The 14,309-nt window shown below is 45.1% G+C and overlaps 1 protein-coding gene across 1 annotated transcript in view; it reads left to right on the top strand.

The window, feature by feature from the left end:
* Positions 1–9,637, top strand: part of LOC134362644 (interleukin-1 receptor-like 2) — a 52,158-nt gene extending 42,521 nt beyond the window's left edge. The window contains exons 6-8 of the mRNA XM_063077823.1: positions 5,770–5,931; positions 7,586–7,966; positions 9,588–9,637. Of these exons, the coding sequence (XP_062933893.1) occupies positions 5,770–5,931; positions 7,586–7,966; positions 9,588–9,637 (593 nt within the window). The remainder of the gene's footprint in view (positions 1–5,769; positions 5,932–7,585; positions 7,967–9,587) is intronic.
* Positions 9,638–14,309: the final 4,672 nt, after the last annotated feature.

The raw sequence follows: 14,309 nt of genomic DNA, 5'->3' as shown, positions 1-14,309 counted from the left end.
GAGGTCAAAGCAAGCTGCCCCCCCACCACTCTACTCTGGGGTTTTAGTCTGTGGTGTCTGTGTCCTGCTGGCGCTTTTTAACATAGAAATCTTCTCTGTGACTCTGACACTCTGGGGGACAGGCATTTTCCACCATTGTAGTTGTAAATCTTTGTGCTATTTGGATGGAAAAATTAATGTAAGGCCAAAAGAAATCTGTGAAGCTGACAAGCATGGAGATGCTCAAATTTATACCTTTCAAGTCCAGAGACATGCAGTGATAAAGAGTGGAAAAGTGGGGGAACTGGGTGTTCAGGCGAGTTTTATGAGTAACTGACACACAGAAGAGCACCATTTACACTGAGGGCCTGCTTTGCACACTAAATGCACAGTACAAGTTGTCCACATGTTTGATAAAACACAGATGTCCTAACTCAGACTTGATTCTAAGTTTAAGTACAGAATTCAAAATTAGCAAGCCTTGAGCCATGTAGAGAACAACAAACTCCTTTTTGATGGCAAAATTCAATCGAGCCTTGCCTGTCCAGCACAACCTGAAGTGCTGCGAGCACTGCAGATGGCCTGACTGGACGAGGGCTTTCAATTTTTGGCTGTGGTCACTGCAGAGGCTGCCCTGTCTGAGCCCACCCATGACTGTCCTCCTGCCTGCATCCATTTGAGAAGACAATTCAGTCCACCCGCACTTCTTTTTCCTGACACACATGTGAGTGGTTCTGCTGCTTTCTGTTTTTTGACGATTGGAGGGCTGTGTCACTTTGCGTGGTGTTCTGGCCCCATGGCGTGTCTCCCTGTCTGACTCACACCTCTCCTGAGAGTGTGACTGCAGCCATGATGTGCAGAGTGCGTGGTCCGCCCAGCAGGAAGAGAAAAAAGGAATAGTGACTCACCCTGAGCAGGAGGAGCTGGGCACGTGAGCTGCTCAGGGAGCCCCACCCTCTGCTGAGACTAGGCTGCAGCTCGAATTCTGAACCCAGGGCCGAGCATTTGGAGATAGGAGCTGACAGGCAGCCAGTGGTCCTCTTTGTTTAAATTCAGAAACGTGCACTTTGTGATTTAATTCTCTACAGCTCACTGTATGAGAACTACCCTGTAATCACATCCCTTCCCTTTGAGTGTTGGCTTTAACAATGAGCTGGTGATGAGACTCCCAGATAAGTCTCAGATCTTGTTTACAGCTTTGTTTCCCTCAAGGATGTTTTCTCAGTTATCTGGGAGCACACCGAGTAATGGACAGCAGATACAAATGAGGGGGAGAGAGACACTAGGTCCCTCTTTTTTTTTTTTTTTTTTTTGTCTTTTTCATGACCGGTGTTCAGCCAGTGAGTAGGATCCAAACCCGCGGCGAGAGCGTCTCCACGCTCCCAGCACCGCACTCTCCCGAGTGCGCCGCGGGCTCGGCCCTATGTCCCTCTTTTGATAAGTCATTTACACCAACAGCTGGATTAAGCTTGATAAGACCACTAATAAATAGTTAGGTGTGTGTGACACAGTTTTAGTCAGAGCCATTGACAGGCCTGGCTGAAGTCAGCAGATTCTGTATATACTCATTCAAATCCGAGGCACTTTTATGATTGTCCTGCCAGGTGTGCAGGTGTGTACAAGAACGGAAAGCTCAGCTTAAAAATGCACTGGAGAGATCTGCATGTGCCTCACCTTATTCCAAATAGGCTTGTGGAGAATGCACCTGTAGAACAGACAGATTAAAAACAGCACAGTTGAAGGAACACACTGTACCCCACAAATATGTACAAGTGAGTGTTAAAATAAAATAAAAACAATAGGTACAGTGAACAAAGGTGAAAAAAGGTAAAATGGTGAAATAAATCAGGGTGGAGTTAACAACAAATCTTGGATGGGTTTAGAGGTGAATTTGCTTTCAAAGCTAAAAGAAAGGTGATTACAAGATCCATCGTGTACTGTTCACAGAAACCTTCCAGTTGCTCATGAGAGAACATGGATTTTCCGGGACTAGTTTCAAGGGAGATTTTTTGTAGGGAGTTATTTTAAAACAGGATGATGTAAGAAACCCTGTCTGCCTCAACATTCCCGTGGCAAATGTAATAACATGTTTAATGTGGCTTTTCTTCTACTGTCTCTCATGCATGTTGAGGCTAAAAGCCAAACCTTATGCAATTCAGTAAAAACATTTACAGGAAGGCCAGATTGAATCTGTTTGATTTTCCCACCAGTCTGGTTTGGTCAGGTCTAAAATTTAACAATATCATATCAAGAGAAAGCAGGGAATTGAATAATCTCTAGGTAGTCCTTCATAAATACTGACTTATTCAAATGAGCCTTTGTATCTTAAGCCAACAGCCAGTAAAGGCAAATGCACATGCTTAGACACTGGAGGAGGGTTGGTGGTATGCTCAGAAAATAAAGGGACTTGGCCAGGACCTGGGTAACTGTCACCTCAGCGTTACAGAGACGTGCTGTGCAAGCGTCTGCCGCAGGGCCCAGTTTCCTCAGAACGCTCGCTAGTAGGTCTGCACTTCTGGAATCTTCTTGGTGAAAGACAGTGGGAGGTGTCCAGCACGTTGTTACTTGTTGCTGTTCATTGTTATCTCCTCAGTTACTGTTCTAGTTACTACAGCTGGGAAGCAAATTACCTCAAAACTCGGTGGCACAAAACAAGCACTGCTAATGGGGTGTGTGGGCCAGGAGTGTGGACAGGCACAGCGGGGACGGCCTGTCTCAGCTCCGGGATGTCTGGGGTCTCAGCTGGAGGAGCGGCAGTTGATTTTGGCTGTCTTTGGTGGCCTCAGCCCCTCTCCACAGGGGCCTCCTGAAGCGACCTCTCTGTGTGGCCTGCTTCAGGCTTCCTTGCAGCACAGTGGCTGGCTTCCAAGAACATGTGTCTCAAGAGCAAGAGAGCCAGGCAAAAGCCATGGGTTTTTTTATAACCTAACGTCTGAATTTCTAGGTCAACTCCACCACATTCTATTTGTCGGGGCAGCTGCAGAGGCCTACCCAATTTTAAGGAGAAGAAACAGATCCTGCCTCTTTGTGGGGGTGTGGTAAAGTTCTGAAAGAATGTGTGGGACTAGAAACATTGCTGGAGCTGTTTTTGGAAAATACAGTCTGACGCAGTTGCACAGGACCCATGAGGGACAAGCTCTGAGACGTTCCTGCTCCTAATTCCTATTTTAGCCACACCAGAGGGACCCTGGCCCTGGGCTGAGATCAAGGCTATGCATTTACCAGCTGGGAGACTTCAGAGAGCTCCTGCAGCCTTGCTGGCCTCGGGTTGCTTATCACACTCTGAGGATGCAGCCGTGCTCCTCACAAGTGATCGTGACAGGCAAAGCCGGGAAGTGCCGGCTGCTGTTGCCTGCGAAAGGCAAAAGCTCCCACTGCTCTTTTGTTGTATTTCAGGAAATGATGCCATGTGAAGGTGATGGAAACCTCTGCATTTTGAGAACAAGTCAGCAAGTCGTATTTCTATTCAAATGCTTAGTCAGAAAGAAAAGGGGAAAAAAGATGACCCAAAAATTGGGGATGTTTTTATATTTTGAGTTTTTGAAAGGTGTGAGACTTTCTTGCTACTCATATCTCTTTTTTTCCTGAGTTTGGATATCCACAAGTGCCTGTGTCCTAGACACCCTGCTTACAGACAGGGAACATGGGACACTTGCAAAAAAGAGAATAACTTAGCAAAAGTGGTGGGTTTATTTCATAGTCAGAGGTGATGGGAAAAAAAGAGAAACAGATTGAGAGAAAAGAGTTACCAGTGGCAGGGCTTGAGACAGAAGTGGCAATGAACCTGGATGTTCACTGTAGTTACGAGGCCAGGAAATACCGCTTTGCTGGGGAGGCTTCTCTCTGTGGTGAACGGAGCACCAGCACGACCAAACCCTTATCAGAAGCAAAGGGAGAAATACGACCAAATGTTTAAACAGAAAAATTTGATTCCCTAAAAGTTCAGAAACATAAGAACTCTATGAAATGTTTCTTTTTAAAAATTTTTTCTATTCTACAATCCTCTGGCTTTGGAAAGTCAAATGTATGACTTTAAATTTAATACAGAAAAATATCCACTTGTTTGAGTGGTGGTCCAGACCAGTGACCTACAAGATTCCACAAGGATTTTTAGTTGTGTTGGGTTTTTGCCAACTCTAGACACAGAGTTAATCATTCCTTTTATACCTGCCCTATGATTCCACTTTTAAAGCTGAAATTGACCTGTCCCCAACATTGTTATAACCTCTTTGGGCCTCTGTAAAATCAAGCTTTATGCAGACATTTGGCAAGTGCTGACTGAGACTGCTTCTGCACCAGCTCCTACTCTAGGTGCTGAGAGCAGAGCAGGGAGCACAAGTCCCCACTCTCACATGGCTTCCTTTCATCACAGAGGGTGGGAAGGCAGAGAAAGAGTGTATATGTGTGCATGTGTGTGTGCAGTCACATGTACATGTGCATGCATACGCATGACTGCATGTGTAGGACTGTGCACATGGGGACACGTGTGCACACGACCGCATGTGTACACGTGTGTGCACAGGTGTGCACGTATGTGCATATGCTTGTGCATTATCATTCTTCAGAGGATGGCCAAGAGCAGAAACCTGAAGGTTGGCAGAGGTTGGTGTGAGAACTGATGGAATGAGAAAAGGCAACATTTAAACTGTAAAGTTCAGTATACGTGTTAACTATTGTCACTTAGACAACTAGAGAAAAGCAAGATTTTGCCTTCTCTTGTTAATCTTAGAAGCACCCCATCTCCAAGCCCGTTCATCAAACAAACTCCCATGAAAAGGGATAGAAAAGAAAGCTCCCCTCTCGTGTTCCCCATTAGGTTGGCTGTGACTTTTCAAGGGGCCCGGACCTTGAAATCACATTTTCCAATGCAACGCCCACAATCCCTGTCTTCCCATGCAAGCCCTCTCGCCCTGCTGAAGTGTGTCATTCACAGAACTCCTGGGAAGGCTCTCTTTGTGCCTGCTCAACCTCCACTCTAAGACCCACACTTTCTTCTAAACCCTCCTCACCCTTTAAAATCCCTGGACCATGCTGTTTTGAAGTTTTTTCGGGAACTCCAGACAGTTGGGAGTTTCCTTTCTTCCTGTCTCTGCTGTTCACTTAGCCGTTGCAGTCTTGTGGTGCCTTATGCTGTTTTTGCTCTGTGCATGTGAAAGGTCTGCCCAGTTAGATCCCGGGTCTTGTGCATCCTTGCACTGGTGAGCACAGAGACTGTTTTTAGTGGTTGCTCAATACTGCTCATTGTGACGGTGGTGACGTGCTGTCATGCTTGACTTCTCAGAATGGCATGGCAGATCCCTAGGGTCTGCTCAGATGCTCGTTCTCTGTATGACACAATTCTGCACAATTGCAGTGATGGAATTCACTAGTGGGTCTAAATTAGGAGGGATTAGGCCTGTTTTGCCTGGTGCAGTTAGGGAAGAACTCTGTGCACAGGCCCCACCAAGGGTAACATGGGTGGAGTCTGCTGCTCTTAATTCTCATTACCAGCCACATCACAGGAGCAGTGGGCTTAGAATCAAGACTTGGGATGGAATTAGGAATGGTGGAAATGGTGCAACCTTCCCAGTCTCACCTCCATTCTTGTGTAGTGGGGATGAAACCTTGCAGGATGATTTGTGAGAGTGAGATGTCATAGCGTGGCAGTGCCTGGCACCAGCCAGCAGGGCACTCTGAAGTCACTGAACCCAAGCCAAAAGCACATCATGGCAGCACCTCGGGTTCTCCCCTTGCTCACGTGAGAGAATTTGGTGGGAATGATTCCTTGAGCTTGCCCCACTTCCTTTTCAGATGGGAAGCTGTATGATGCATACGTCTTGTACCCAAAGCCTCAAAGTGAAAGCCAGAGTCACGACGTGGACACGCTGGTGTTGAAGATCCTGCCAGAGGTGCTGGAGCAGCAGTGCGGATATAAGTTATTCATATTTGGCAGGGATGAGTTCCCCGGACAAGGTGTGTTTTAAGTGAGGTATAAAAACAATAATAATAAAAAAGAACCTCTCTCTTCCTTCACTCTACGAAGAGCGGCAACTCTGCTCGCCTTCCCCGTGGAACCTCAGGCAGGCTGTGACCAGAGCCTGCAGGCTCCCTTCTCCACGCAGCTCATTCCTGCACCACCGTGACTGGCATTCCTGGGGGCAGTTGTGTGAGTCTCACTTTAGAGTAAGGATGTACTTAATCCATGCACATGAACAGTGGCCCATGACGTAGTCTTGGCCAAAAGACCGAAAGGAGACAAGTGGTCATTTGCCCTCATGTCACTGAGACTAACTGCAGAGTGTTCTCTATCAGCTTGAATATTTAAATCGGGTCATGTTTAAAGGTGATTTTATAAACCTCAACCCCCCTCGCTCCTTCCCCACCTAAATAAAATGGGAGATTTTTAAATTTACTTCTCCCATTTAATAGGAGTATATAGCTTTGGGCAATTCAGTGGACGTCTCTGAACCTCAGTTGTCTCGTCTGTAAAATGGGAATAAGAAAACTTCCCTGACTCAGCTGAGCAAACTGGATGAGGAAATCTGAGAAGGGAAAGTATGGAGCTTAGCACACATTGGACGCCCAACCCAGAAGTTCCCTCCTGTCCTCTGTTCTCTCCCCGTAAAACGGAAAAGTACAGTAAAATGGCTGAAATCTGAAATAAACATCCTTTTTTAGTCACTAGGAAATGTTACTCACTCACTTCTTCAGCAAATATTTATTGAGTACTCTATGTGCTGGCTACTATTCTAGGCACTAGGGATACAAAAATAAGCCAAACAAGAAGACTCTGTCCTTAGAGGCTGCAGTCTATTCTTATATTCTACAGGAGGCAATTGCAGGCCAAAGAGTGTTTGCAGCGATGGGTGTTTAAAGAACCCTCCCCTCCCTTCCCAAGCAATCAGTAGGCTGTGCTATTTGGGTTCCAAGTTAGTTGCATAGATCCTGGTCATTTATTTATTTATTTATTTATTATTTTTTTTTTAAAGATGACTGGTAAGGGGATCTTAACCCTTGACTTGGTGTTGTCAGCACCACGCTCACCCAGTGAGCACACCGGCCATCCCTATATAGGATCTGAACCCGTGGCCTTGGTGTTATCAGCACCACACTCTCCCAAGTGAGCCACGGGCTGGCCCATCCTGGTCATTTAAATAGGTATAAAGAACAAGAGGAAAACACAAATACAAGATTAACACAACATCAGAGTTAATTACATTTTTCCCTAGCCTTTTAAAATCTACTTATTTTTTAAAAAAACATATTGATTATCTACTATATACCTGACCTACAGCTAGTCTGGAAATACAAAGTTAGGCACGATAAGATACTTGTTTGCTGGGGAAGGTGACATACCAACAAACTACAAAAAAAAAAAAAAAGTGACTCATGACCATAAAGAACTGATTCTTTAGGGAAAAGCAGAAAGGCTTCACAGAAGAGGTGATTAATTAAACAAACAAAAATGAAAACAAACCCCCCCACACTTTTGTTAATCCATCCCTAAGTCCTGTTCATCTTAAAGTCTATTTTTTCTTCTCAGTGCCATTTCTAATATTCTCAGTAGCATTGTGACCCGGGCTGTGTTACTCATGAGATCTTCTGAATCTGTTTTCTTTCTTTCTAGCTGTGGCCAATGTCATCGATGAAAACACTAAGCTATGCAGGAGGCTGATGGTCATCATAGACCCCGCATGGGGGGTGAGCTTTGGCCTATTGAAGAACATGCCAGAAGAACAAATCGCAGTCTACAACGCCCTCATCCAGGACGGGATGAAAGTCATTCTGATTGAACTGGGGAAAATTGAGGACTATACATCCATGCCGGAGTCAATCCAGTACATCAGACAGAAGCACGGGGCCATCCAGTGGAGTGGGGACTTCACAGAGCAGTCACAGTGCATAAAGACCAGGTTTTGGAAAAAAGTGAGATACCACATGCCACCCCAAAGGTATCCGCCCTCTGCAGTCCAGCTGCAGAAACGCGCGCCCTCCAACTGCACAGCAGGCAGGCGGGAGGCCAGCGAAGGACACATCACCCACTGACAGGTCTGCAACATGCAGTGGCTCCTGCAGGTTGTGCACCCCTGAAACTTGTGGTGACAGACTTGTGGGTGACCTTTCGTTTGCCTGTTTGTTTGATCAGAGCTACTTCTTTAGGGAAGGACATCTCTCCAGAAGGCCCTCGCTAACCTACTGGCTCCCGAACCCTCATGAACACTCGCTGAGCTTGGGGTAGAGAGAGCATTTGGGCCCCTTGGGAGTGGGACACAGAGTTCTACGGAGGGCGGTTAAGATGTCAGAAAGTGTGGCCCATGGTGTGGCACTCGTGGGGCTTGGGCAATCGGGATGACAGCAGGGTGGTCTGTGGCTGTGGAAGGGCTGGCAAGGGTCACCACACTTTGTCCATCCCTGGCCAAATTCACATAAGGAAGAAGGTTTAGGTGTTCAATGGCAAATAGACAAAGAGGCAGTTTATGTGAAAGCTGAAGGCTGCCATTAAGTCTCTCCTGTTTCACCAGCTGGGCCTCATGTTCTGGGGTCTTGGTTCCAGTCCTTGGAGGTGGACCCAGAGCTGATGGGATAACTTGACGGGGTGGGAGCTGACCTGGAGGTGGGGGTGACAGAGAAGGGGAAAGACAGGTGCTGGGATCCTTGGTGACTTTCCAGTTCACCTTCCTACAGTGACTGAGTTAGTCACAAATCCTGTTTCCCTTAGTCACTCCCCTCAAACACTGAGTCTGTCCATGAGAAAGCCCTGAGGGGAGACTGAGTCACATCAGATAAAGGGTCTGGAGGATAAGGTCTTTTCCCAGAAGGTCAATTGAGGTGAAGATACACAAGAAAGTGCTTGTCAGACCCCGTGATGTCGTGAGGAGCTGTCCGACCAATGTGGGGACTGGGGAGTGGGGGGCCATGGCCGGTCTGCCTCTTGGTCCTGTGGGGACCCCTCAGCAACTCTGACAGCTTCCTGCTGTGTCCCAGTCAACCTTTCCTCAGCTCTTGACTCCACTGTGTATTTATAAAGTTTCTTCCAGCACATATTTGGTTGGGTTGATTTGGTTGGTTTGATGGTTGATTAATCCACGGCTGTCTGGAAAATGAAGAAAGTAGAAAATTCCTCCCTGGTTTCCTTCTTAGAACAGAGCCTGTCCTACAGGTGACAAATCTACCATGCCTGGAATGAGCTCCTGGGGATGACCCCGGCTCTCAGAGCTGCGGAACATCGGGTCTGAATTGCCAGGGGCCTCACATCTCAAGTGGAATTACTCTGGGGCCCTTGAGGGATGAGAACTCTGTGCAACGTCCCCTCCGCTCCTGTACCCAGGGAGCAGCTGAGGAATGCTGCCGCTGCCTTAACACAAGGACGCACCAGGCTCAGGCTGTCCGAGGAGAGAAGCTCTCTACTTGGGGAGGACTTCAGAGCCCTGGCTGCTTCCTCCAAATCCGCCTGTCCTTGGAGGCTCTCTATGAAAGGAGGCAGTTGCTGATGACCTTTCATGCCCTGGCCTAGCCACCTAGAAAGAATAACAAGAGCATCAGACCCTGCAGGGATATACTTTCAGATAACATGGACTAGAAGACAGATCCTCTCCGTAAGGGAGACAGTGCATCTTTTCTGATTTCAGGCCCAGAACTGGGCTCCAGAAAAAAGAATTGTCCTTTCATGCATGGTTAAGACCTGCTGCACTGAAACATTTGGTTGAAAATGCCTTGTTTTGCTCTGTGTCTCCTTTTCCACACACACCGTCTATTTCCAGGGTACTGTGAGGCTGCAATTGGAATTCTGGACACCCAGTTGAGTTCAGTTTAGAGAAGAGCTGGTAGGGGGTATCACTGTGGGCTGAGGTGGGTGACAACTGTGGGCTATGCTCATGGGTCACAGTGGGTGACAGCTGAGACATTGCTGTGGGGCCTGTGGGTGAGAGCCGGGGGCATCACCGTGGTCCTGGTGGGCTGAGCCTCATGTGGAAGCCTGTGCCTGATGGCTCATGCCCTTTCCCCTGTCTTTCTACAATGAAAAATGAAACTGTAACTCTTGTAAATATCACAAGTCCATGACAGAAATCTTCTTCTCAGCTGAGAAACATAAATCACAAAATTACTTGTTAGCACCCATGTGAAAATCAGAAACATTTTTCTCAATCCCGAAAATAAAAACCTACTTCTACTACATTCAAATGATCAGCTTGTCATTCAGATATTTTTCAACTTAATTATACTTTTCTGGTGGGGTTGTCAACTGAAAATTTGGGCAAAACCCAAACTGTGTCTGTAGTTACAGAAAAACGTGGGAGTAAAGTGTCATAGCTTTTTTTACTAACTCATTGGGTGTATTTTTTCTTGGTCTGAGTCACTGACATGCACTATTTTGCTGGATTTATTGTTGTACCTTACCTTTAGCCTGCGGGACCTGTGGACCTGGTGAGTGTTGTGGTCCCCACAGCTCTTCTGACCCCCACCTGTCCCCCTAATTCTGTCTTCTCTTTGTTGTTGTCAAGATTTACTTCCCACCCCCAGCCACCACCACCACTCTAGTGAGCATCTTTCTGGAAAACAGAAACATGTCTAAGTGGGGAGGCTTGGCAGAGGGTAGATGATTTTTCAACACATCGCCCAGTGTGTTCAGGTTTTCGTTCTCTCTCATGTACCAGACCACACCACGCATGGACAGAGGCAGGAGTGGAGAAGTTGGGCTCCCAGGTGTTAGCTGAAATGCTGGCACCCGCTACCAATGGCTTTCATAATTCTTTGACTGCAAAGTACAGGAAGAAATAGATTTTACTTTGCAGCTCAGTGTACATGTGCACATCCACAGAATGAAAAAGTTCAATTTTTCAAATGCTGGTCACAGCACAACAACTTGTTTTAATGATCAACTTATGTGTTTCAATGCAGTTTGAAAAACCCAGCTTCCCGTGGAAGCCTGGTCACTAGTCAATCCCGATATTTTCCTTTCTCTAATCAACAAGGCTTATCAAGAACTTATTAGGCTGTTCTTTTAATTATCTAACTTCCAGGTCAATTAGCTTTGTTTGTTGTTTTAAGTGACCACAGGGTAGTAGAAACCTTCCCGACAGCAAAGATTTAAATGAACACAGCTTCCTGCCTGTGTCAAAGGATGACATCAAGAAGAAAGCAGCCTTGTGGGAGAAGAGCCTGGAGAAAGAGAAAAGCATTTCCTCCCTTGAGACACCACAGAAACTGCAGTTCCCATCTTAGCTTGGCAAAAAGCAGCGACTCCAGCCTCCCGCGGCGCCGTGGTGCCCCCAAGTGGCAACTGAGGAAATGCTGCCCGTCCCGCACTCACAGAGCCAGGCAGCCCGATATATGGCAGGTGGGCGGGCATGCAGGGGGACACAACAGCAGCTTCTCGGGGTCGCCAACTTCAGGCCAAGAGTATCTTTCTTCTTCTTAGCCTGTGGAGGAGGCTGAGACAGTGCCAGTTTCTGTCACTGTGTTCCTAACTCTTGGGCTTCCGAGACTGCAGGAGTCTGTCCAAAAGTCACATGTGGGACCAGCATGCCCTACTCACTATGTACACACACGAGCGCACTCTAGTCATAGTGACCCCAAAAAGGTGGCCCAGGAGTCAGACTGCCTGGACTCCAATCACAACTCCACCACTTGCTCATAGAGTACGCTAGCTAACCGGTTCGCTTCTCAACCCCAGGCAAGTCACAAATGCTGTGCCTCAGTTTCTTCACCCATAAAAAGAAGATAATAAAAGTACCTACACTGGAGGATAACTTGCAGGTAAAATGCTTATTGGCACCTAGCAATACTTCAATGAACATATTGTAATAATGATAATTATTATTGTATTTCCTATACCACTATTTTTACTATAATTATTATTTTGCACTTCTTACTGCATTAATGGTAATGAGGGTGACAGACAACATTTAGTGGCACTTACAGCATTTGATATTCTTCTCCATGCTTTGTGCACATGAATGCGTTATCAGCTCCGTGAGGCAGGTGCTCTGAGGATTTCCACTTTGCAAGTGAGGAAAGGGAAGCATGGCAGGGTCAGGGGAGGTTTTGCAGTCGGAGAACCTGGGTTCAAGGTGTCTGATCTCTGTGGGCCACAGTGTTTCATGTCCAGAAGCCAAGTGGGATAATACTTCCTTGACAACATTTTTGTAAGGATTAAATGCATGTGTGAAAAGTAGTTTGAGCCCTACACAAAAACCAGTTATTGTCACTACTGTGAATATGGTAAGTCCTAGGCTACCTTATATAACCAAGTTAATTTATCAAATGGTTCTACCTTAAAAACAAACCAACCTGATCTTATAAAATATATAAGCTCATGAATTTAGGGAATGATTATATTTTTGCTTTTTTAATAAAAGAATAGATTATAGGGCTCATTTAAAGAGTAACTCAAAGTTTATATGAACTAAATTTTAAAAATGAAACCACAAAACTCTAGAAAACATAGATGTGTATTATATTGGGTCATAACAAAGAGAAGGGAGGAGTGACACATTTTAATATAATCATAAGAAAAATGAAAAAGCATAGAATGAACTGGGAATGCAGAGAATCAATATGAAAGACAAAGGCTGCTGTCCTTATTGCCCACTAGAAAAAGGGTCAAAAAATATGAAATGGACATTGACAAAGGCTACTTCATACAAATGCCTAATGAATGAAAAAATCTGTAACGTCACAAATGATCTGATTCTGCTAGTTAAGGGCATTTACAACATGCCAGGCTCTATGCCAAGCTCTTTAAGTATATTATCTCATTAATACTGTCAATTATCCTATGTTCTCTCCATTTTACTTGGTTTTTTTGGAGGCTGGCCAGTATGGGGTTCCAAACCTTGACCTTGGTCTTACAAGGTGGTGCTCTACCCAACTGAGTTGGTTAACCAACCAGCTCTCTCCATTTTAAAAATGAAGAAAGTAAGTATGTAAGAGATTAGGTAACCCACCCAGGGGTAATGCATTTGTAAGACATGGCCCTAGGGAAATTTATCACTGGATATTTCATAATATTGCAGCATTACTGTTAAATTTCTAGGTATGATAATGATAGCATTGTTATATTTCCAAAAGCATACCTATGTTTTAGAGGTGATATAATGAAACATTTGTGGATGGATGTCTGAGATTTGCTTCAAAATGGTCCTGTGCAGGGAGAGGTGGAAGGCAGGGGAGCTGGCGAAACAAGACTGGCCATGAATAAGGCTCATGGGCATTTATAGTCCCATTTTTTCTACTTTTGCATATGTTTGAAATTTCCTCCAGAAAAAGGCTGGAAAATAAACTTGTTAAGATTAAAAGAAAAAAAAAAAAACCTAACCCTCAGACATTTGAACAAGTTTGCCTGTGAAAAAAGGAATACTGGATATTCTGAAGAGCAGGATAAAGCCAGGGAAGGAGGTATTTTGTTTTGTTTTCAAAATAAGAACAACTCCCTCCCACCCCCAATTATTTGCTTATTGGGAAAATTCATTAAAACAGGAAACTGTTAAAAAATTATTTAAAACATTAGCCTTTTTTAAAAATTTTTTATTTTATTTTTTAAATTTTATTTTGTCGATATACATTGTGGCTGATTATTGCTCCCTATCACCAAAACCTCCCTCCCTTCTCCCCCCTTCCCCCCAACAATGTCCTTTCTGTTTGCTTGTCGTATCAACTTCAAGTAATTGTGGTTGTTATATCTTCTTCCCCCCCCCCCCGGTTTTGTGTGTGTGTGTGTGTGTGAATTTATATATTAATTTTTAGCTCCCACCAATAAGTGAGAACATGTGGTATTTCTCTTTCTGTGCCTGACTTGTTTCACTTAATATAATTCTCTCGAGGTCCATCCATGTTGTTGCAAATGGCAGTATTTCATTTGTTTTTATAGCTGAGTAGTATTCCATTGTGTAGATGTACCACATTTTCCGTATCCACTCATCTGATGATGGACATTTGGGCTGGTTCCAACTCTTGGCTATTGTAAAGAGTGCTGCGATGAACATTGGGGAACAGGTATACCTTCGACTTGATGATTTCCATTCCTCTGGGTATATTCCCAACAGTGGGATAGCTGGGTCGTATGGTAGATCTATCTGCAATTGTTTGAGGAACCTCCATACCATTTTCCATAGAGGCTGCACCATTTTGCAGTCCCACCAACAATGTATGAGAGTTCCTTTTTCTCTGCAACCTCGCCAGCATTTATCATTCAGAGTCTTTTGGATTTTAGTCATCCTAACTGGGGTTAGATGGTATCTCAGTGTGGTTTTGATTTGCATTTCCCGAAAACATTAGCCTTTTGGTGTATGTATAAATATTCACATAGATTGGATCTTGCAATACATACCCAATGTATTTAATCCACCCTA

This window comes from Cynocephalus volans, chromosome 14, assembly GCF_027409185.1.
Source record: "Cynocephalus volans isolate mCynVol1 chromosome 14, mCynVol1.pri, whole genome shotgun sequence".
Lineage (NCBI taxonomy): Eukaryota > Metazoa > Chordata > Mammalia > Dermoptera > Cynocephalidae > Cynocephalus > Cynocephalus volans.
Note: the sequence above shows the minus strand (reverse complement) of the source record. Positions and strands in the feature narration are given on the sequence as shown.